Source organism: Rhincodon typus, chromosome 6, assembly GCF_021869965.1.
Source record: "Rhincodon typus isolate 14 chromosome 6, sRhiTyp1.1, whole genome shotgun sequence".
Taxonomy (NCBI): Eukaryota; Metazoa; Chordata; class Chondrichthyes; order Orectolobiformes; family Rhincodontidae; genus Rhincodon; species Rhincodon typus.
This window is the reverse complement of record NC_063337.1, coordinates 84,214,860-84,222,569: the sequence shown is the minus strand read 5'-3', so window position 1 is coordinate 84,222,569 and position 7,710 is coordinate 84,214,860. Positions and strand designations below refer to the sequence as shown.

Sequence of the window (7,710 nt, the reverse complement as noted above, 5' to 3'; positions counted from 1 at the left end):
GACGGAAAACAAGAGAGATAAATAGGAAAGATTTGCAGAGGTTAGCGCCTAGGCACGACTGCCAATGGCAAATCAGTTGGGATCAGGGATGCCTAAGATGTTGGTTGGAGGGGAGCAGAGATCTTTCAGAGTTGAAGAGCTGGAGGTTGTTCTAGAGACAAGGAGGGAATGAGATCATGAAGGGGGTTTGAATCATGTGCAAAAACATCAAAATTGAGACGTTGTTGGAATGGAGGTCATGTAGGCCAATGAGCACTGGAGAATACTTAAAACGTTCAGAGGTTTATCAACACCACAAGGTGTTCTGCCCTTGAAAGCAAATCCAGCTTCTATTCATGCACAGTAGTACGTCTAAACTGAATTCTGCGACACCACCCCACCCCCGCTCCCCATGCATTTGGACTGCTGTGGCACCTGGCCAGATTTTGTATAAGATGTATTTATTACAATTACTTGGAACAGATTTCAGTTATTGTACGCAAAAACTCCGTGGTATCCTTCTGTTCCAAGACATTCTTGGAAACCCCTACGGAAGATTTGTTTTTTTTTTCATCCGGTTACGAGTCCAGTCGAAACAGTGAGAAAGTTTGTTGGCGCTCCAAAAGTGCATTTCCACTGAAAAACATTAGTTCAATCGCTCTGAATCCCAATACCAGGTGTGGATTGTTGAAACCAAAGCGATAGTTTTTTTTTTGGGGGGGGGAACACACAGTTCTGGGGCAAGCGGGACTTGAACCCAAGTCACCTAGCCCAGAGGGAGGGATATTACCTCTGTACCAGAGGAGCCTTGGAACATCTAAGTAAACGTTACCTCAGCACATACCTGTTGAGTGAGCGTGTAACCTGATGCCTCCAGGCTCAGGAGAGCCCGCCCCCCCATCCTCTGGTGGGGGCTGATTGGTGAGTGCGCCCATCGCTCGGATGGGGAGCGGGATCCTGATTGGTGGTTTGTGCTGTCGGTCACGGTGGTGGCCGGGTTGTGGGGGAGAGGTGGGTCGGACGCCCGGGTGTCCCGGGGTGGAAGTGGCAGGAATGTTTGGAGAGTCGGCAGTCAGTGGGTACGAGTGAAAACTGCGGGATCCCGGGCGGCAGGCAGAGTGTTTGTGGCGGATGCGGATCTTATACTCACCGCACACAGACACACACTCGCTGTGACCGTGTGGAGCAAATGGCCTGCGGTGCATTGAGGGGCAGTTTGGGCGGGGGCAGCTCAGACGAGCCCGTCTTCACGCAACTCAAACCGGTGGGTCTTCAGGCGGAGGAGGCGATGTTCGACGGCATGAAGAGTCCAGCGGCGAGGATGCTGGCGGCGGACGACTTAGCCCAGGTATGTCCCTCAAAGAGAAGGGGAGGTACTGCAACCCCACTCTCCTCACTGCAACCGGAGCAAAACTGTTCCCTTCAGTCCTTGGAAACCCGAAAGGTCGTTGAGATAAATATCTAAACTTCAATACACCCCTTTACAAAATGTTACCTCCCCACCCCGTCTCTGTGATACTTCAATGAGTTTGTAAATAATGTTACTTCTTTTCCACATTGTATTGGCGTCGGAAAACTGCTTTTTTTTTTGCTTCTCACTTGCAACTATTTCCTTTCACGACCCCAACTTGTATTTAACAGTTACCCCCCTCCCCGGTCCTTTTTCTTGGAGGATTAAACGCCGCACGTTTGCGAGGAAGAGAGTGTCTGTCTCTCTCTCTCTCTCTCTCCCGCCTGTTTTAACTTTTAATAGCGTTCATTGGAGATTGAGATCCGCAAGTGCTGCTTGTTGTGAATGGGAGCGATGATAAGGAAACGTATGTAAACACTGCGAGGGTGAATGGGCAGCAGCTAGAAGTTGTTGCTGTTGTGTGCTGCGATCCCCGAGCCGCACTGTTGACATTAGACTTTAGATCAAAAACCGAATTCTTGTAGGAAAAGTGAGACTGAGAAGTTTTTTGTTGCAGCTTCTCAATATTGACTGTGCACGGATTTGAAAGCGTTGGTTTTAAGTTCATTTATTTTGTTCACGAGAATTGTATAGAGTTGGTTCGTAGTATGTTTTAATGTATATTAATATGAAGGAACAATACAGTTCGACCAGCAATTCCACGATTACATGTCCACTTCCTCCCACTTACAGGTGGGAGTGGCTCAATCTTATAACCTGGTAGTGCTGGAATGGCTAAAGTAATCGGGTGTGTGTCGAGGGCGGCGTGCTCTCTATCTTCCCCCGTACTCGACAATGTGCAGTATGCACCAGGCGTGGGTGAGGATGTGCTGTATTTTTATTTTTGAATTAGTTTTTTTTGGTCAGTGGGTGAGGGCCGCAGCTGGTTTAGCACTTGCCATGTCGCGTTCAAGCATCTGACTCTCTCCTCGCCTGCAGAGCGAGTCATTGAGACAAGAAAAAACTTCCCAGCACTTTGAAATTCTCCCTGAGCCACTGCACCGAAAATATGCCAACGACAGCTGGAAGATCTATAATCAGAAAACTTTGAACGTGTGGCCAGTCCCAAACTTTGCAACTTCTTTTTCAGGAGTTGGTGGGATCTGAATTTGCTGCATAGTTGTTCTCTCTCAATAATTGATCGGATTTTCCAACAGTCAGCTGATTATTATCAGCGGGAGGGGTAGGGGGAGGGATTGCTCAAATATTTGGCATTATTGTGGAGTTTTTACAGATGAAAGGGGAATGTAGCATTTGTATCTTCAACAGCAGTGAGCATGATGAATATTTCCCTGATGACTCTGAGCATTCACCACCCCCAGGCAGTAGTGATATGTGTCTAACCATTACCCAAAGGTGTTTTCTATTTAAGTCATTTTGATCTGTTTTGGAAAATATTTGAGCAACTCTTTTGCAGTTAAGCTGCAACTTTTTTTTTCTATCTCACAAGAAATACGTAGCATTATTTCACTTTTACACATTAAAGTTGTGATTTGTATTTTAATGGAATGTTTTTAAACTTAATCTGCCTAGTGTAGATGTGTGCTATTGCATTTTAAATGGTAACTAACATCATAATCCTCACAAATCATTCCTTCAATATTTATGTCAATGGTTATTGTAAGTGCTGAACAAATGGATATGTTGCATAAAACCTTTTTAAGCCTTCCTCATTTTCAAGTTTTTGTACTTCAGAAAAGCAGAGAAAATAAGTGAAAGAACAAGATGCAGCTGGATTAGGTTGCTGTTATGAGAGTGCAGTGAAATGTTTCTGGTATGTTGGAGATGACTGCTAATTCCTGGTGCCAGTTTCAGATGACTCTGTACGATCCTTTCCTAAACAAATGAAATGGCTAGATTTTCAAGCAATCAAAAGTTCATGTGCATGGTAGACAAACCCCTGTTAAACCTGTATACACAAGTTTAGTGTATACAATATTGTCAGCGGATGTGATAAATGTATTAATTGCTGTGTGAGAAAAGCTGCACTTGAGGCAATGTGTATGAAGTTTGGATGGTACTCCTAATTTGTTACTTAAGTGAAATCTGAAGTGTAAGGCTGGTAACCATCAATTCTTCATGTCAGTATTGTGTAACTCAATTGGTGCTGATGCAATCTATAAATGCATTGCTGAATTTTTTGTAGTTTCACTGGATTTCAGCATATACATTGGTATGTCAACCATTATTCCACTGAAATCTTTGTGACAACAGTGAGCTGCTGTGTGCCATCAGGGGAATCGGGTTGGTTTTAACCCTTCCAATGATGTAACTAAGATGCCTGCCTTGTCAGGAACAGCACCAATCTTCAAGAATGTTATGGATTGTGCTTGAGGCTTGTTCAATGCGAAGCTTTTTCATGAAATTAGTTATGAAAGTGGATTGTACCAAAGTTAACCTAATAACTTACTGCAACATTTGTGAATCTAGTCATAAGATCTCTCCCATTAGTTATGAACTGTTCAAGGGTACAGAATTTAGTTTTAGGTTATAAATATTGCCTCATGTTGTCATTGCCACACTTTCATTCCAGAATTTGAGGAACTGAAAAATGAAGCATTTTTGGCATCAGTGTGCATATTTAGGAATTTGAAGTTAACTTCTCCTAATTACAGTTAAAATAAATGGTGTTTATTTGATAAAAGTGACCAAGAAATTTTGCTCTGTTTTCCAAAGTATCAAGTATAAGAGTTTCGGGGGTTTTGCTGGAGTGATTATAAAATACTGGAGTAGTACATTCAGCTCTGGCCACTCTGTTACAGGGAGGATGTGCTCACATTAGAGAGGGTACAGAGAGATTTATGACCCTGACTTGGAGCTAAATCACTGCCCCTGGGTCAATCCTGGGACTTGCTTCTGACCAGTACTGGATATGCTGCCATTAGATGGATTACAATGGTTTACAAGTGTGGCTCGCTTCCACCTTTTTTCAAGAGTAGTTAAGACAGCCAACAAACGCTGACATTGCCAGCAAATTCCACATCTCAGGAAAGAAAAAAGAACGATGACAGGAACGGAGAACTTCAGGTATGAGGCAAGATTGGAGAAATTGGTGTTGTCATCTTTGAAACAAAGAAGTGGTGTGAGAAATAATTGAGGTGTAAGGAAACAAAAAATTGAGGCCTAAAAACAAGAAGTGGGGAAGGGCCATTTTCCACTAACCAAGATGTCAATAATCAGGGGGGCATAGGTTTAAACTAATTAGTAGGAGGGTAAGTGGATTTGGATAGTTATTTCACCTGGAGAATGACAATAGTCTGGTATCCACTGTCTGAAAGTGTGATGGAAGGGGAAAGAAAAGTTCTTCACATTCTTCTAAAAAGTATGGATGTGCACTTGTAGTTGAATATACTACAGGGCTATGGACCGAGTGCCTGAAGGTGAGACTAGACTAGATGGCTGTCTTTTTGTTCTGAATGTCTGCCACCTTGTTATAAGTCTTCCAATGTTTCTGAAGTACCTCACCATTCTCTCCTAACAGTTGGAGTTCCAAATGTGATTATATAACTTCAGGGTCGAAGCTTGGATTTTCAGCAGTTATTTTTACTGTCCTAATGGGGATCTGATTCTTGCTGGTCTTGGATGCTGACTTCTGGAAAGTATTGTGGTCTGGTTCACAGCGATCACTTTTAAAAGCTCAAATCTGGGCACCTGCATAGTTTAGGGTTTGTGCACGTTTAAAGTTCTCATCTGAATGTTCAAATCTCTCCATGGACCCAACCCCACTACATTTACAATCTGTAATCTTCTCCAGGTCTATTGGCCTCTGAGATCTATGTGACCCATCACTTCTGTCCTGTTATGCGCACCACATTTCTGTGTCTCACTATTGGCAGCCCAGGTCTCTCTCAAATCGTTCTACGTCATCACCTCTTGTACCTTCTCAAAGATGCTCCTAAAAGCCTTTTTGAAACATGTAGGATTCTTGTGGAGGGCTTGATACTGTTTCCTTTGTGGAAGAATCAGGAACACGAGGGCCTCAAATCAGAACATGGAATTGCCAGGTTAGGACATCAATAAGGTTGCCTTTCATTCTTTTAAATGCTGATGTGTGGGCCCAACCTACTCAATCCCTCCATACCTGAGATTAGCTTAGTGAACTTTCTCTAGACTGCCTCCAATGCAGTCTTTCTTTAGGTAAAATGACCAAGACTGTTCACAGTATTCTAGGCATTGTCTGACTATTACCATGAATAGTTTTAGCAAGCCTTCCATATTTTTATACTCCATTCCTCTTTGCAAAAGAAACAACATTCTGTTTGCCTTCCCTATTACCCCCGAACTTGGATGCTGGCTTTTTCTGATTCAAGTGCAAGGACTGCCAAATCCTCCTGTTCTGCAGTCTTTCTACCTTTAAATAATATTTAGCTCCTCTATTCTTGACAAAGTGAATAATTTCAAATGGAGAGGTGATGGACTAATTGTATTATTGGCAGCTGCAAACATGGCAGTAGTACATTCACTTCCCGCACCCAAGTGATTACTTTGCATTGGAAATATTTTTGGCCCCAGCACTGATCTTTGTGGCACAGATTACCATCTGAAAATGCACCCATTATTCCAACTATCTGCCTTTTTATCAATCAATCCTCTTATCCATTCCACTATACTACCCTCACACTGTGAGCTCTTATGGTAATGCATATAAATCTACTTATTGAATGCCTTTGCAAACTCAAGTCTGTTACATCTACTGGTTCACCTTAATCAATTCTGCTAATTACCTTATCAAAGAATTCTAATCAGTTTTTCTGGTGTGATTTTCTCTTTCATGAAGCTATGCTGACAATGCTTGAATGAGTGGCTCTAGACCTATTGACAAATGTAGAAAGTTGTGGAAATTAGATGAGATTTTGGCCTTTTCTTGCATTCTGTCTAGGGGTGATTGTGAGCCTTTCTAAAGATCAACACGTTTTGAAGTCTTCAGCTGCTTTTCCATTCTTGCATCAATCCTCATTCCATAAGCCCATGTCCATCAGCCAGTTCTTGAGATTTTTGTTGTTAAATCAGTTTTCTATAGCTCAGAAGCAGCCTTCAAGTGCCAAGTGAAATGAACATTTTTGGAAAACTGGCTATATTTGTGTATAATAGCTGACTTTAAAATATAATGAGAGAAATTCTCAAGTAGCTTTAGAAGTATTTTAAAATCTTATTTCTTTCATAAAGATTCTCAAATTCTGTAAATGGAAGTCTAGCTTCATAGTGAATAAATAGAATTTAATAAGCGTTGAGACATGAGGGGTTTGGTTGAGGTTAGGAAATTGAGAGGTTCAAATGGTCAATCAATGAAGGACTAAGAGGTAGTAGTTGTTACTTAGGCTTTGAGAGGATAAGACTTGTATAATAAAATGATACAAGGATAAATTAAGTTTGGATTTGAATCAAGCAAAAGGAAAATATCTTTCACCCATTATGATTACTATTCAAGATCTGTGTATACTATGGCATGAATAAACATTTCTGCCAGTGATTTCCAAGTGACTAACAGATTTAACTAAAGGTCATTCACAACAGTGTGAAAAGATTGCTTAGTAAAAGCAACAGGGAGAAACTAATCTAATTGGCATTGTGGTAAGAAATCCTATTAAGGGAATAGTATTATAAATGGCATTCAAATGTTTGCCCACTAAATGTTCCATTTTGTTCTTCTTCCTTCTCCATTCGCTGTGTGTTCCAGTCCAAGTTATACAAGCAAGTTTGAAAATATCTGCATATTTTCAGAGTGTGACTACTCTGAATTTAAACATTTTTTTTCCCATTGAGTGTAAAGCTCTTCATTCTTCTAAACAGCAATAACTTTGGCTGAAATATTCAAAAGGGCACATATTCTTGTTTACTATCAACTATAACGGTATTTCTGTAATTCTTCCAATAAACATTTGTGTGCATCCAGTATTGGGCAGGGTCTCCTTTTACACTTGTGTGTTAAATCGCACCTGTTACATATGTGCAAATGGTTATTATGAAGTCCTGAAATGGGTTATTCCACAGGATAGCGAAGCAACGCTTCCAGAAACTAATTTAATAACGTGTCGTCATTTTTCCTGTTCACAATTCACAAAAAAAGTTTTAATTCTGTAAAGAGCCAGTCATAATTTTCTCACTGACAGTTATACAGTGAATGGCTGAATCGATATTTTGCTTTAAATGTGTATTTGCACATCTTATATCTTTTTTCAAAGTTTACTTTTTGGGATAGAATAAGGCAAACGAGCAAATAAACTGTTCAGGTAATGCTGAACATTGTGGTTAAAAGTGAACTTACGTACCGCTTTCTTTCA

At 41.0% G+C, this 7,710-nt stretch overlaps 1 protein-coding gene across 2 annotated transcripts in view; it reads left to right on the top strand.

Moving 5' to 3' along the window:
• Nucleotides 1-975: 975 nt before the first annotated feature.
• LOC109910539 (Krueppel-like factor 5) overlaps nucleotides 976-7,710 on the top strand; it is a 31,087-nt gene continuing 24,352 nt past the window's right edge. Inside the window, exon 1 of one of the 2 annotated variants that reach the window (XM_020509751.2) lies at nucleotides 976-1,327. In XM_020509751.2, coding sequence (XP_020365340.1) covers nucleotides 1,169-1,327 — 159 coding nt within the window. In that variant the 5' untranslated portion in view covers nucleotides 976-1,168. Of the gene's footprint in view, nucleotides 1,328-2,157; nucleotides 2,249-7,710 lie in introns of those variants that run through there. The other variant, XM_020509752.2, reaches the window with a different exon arrangement.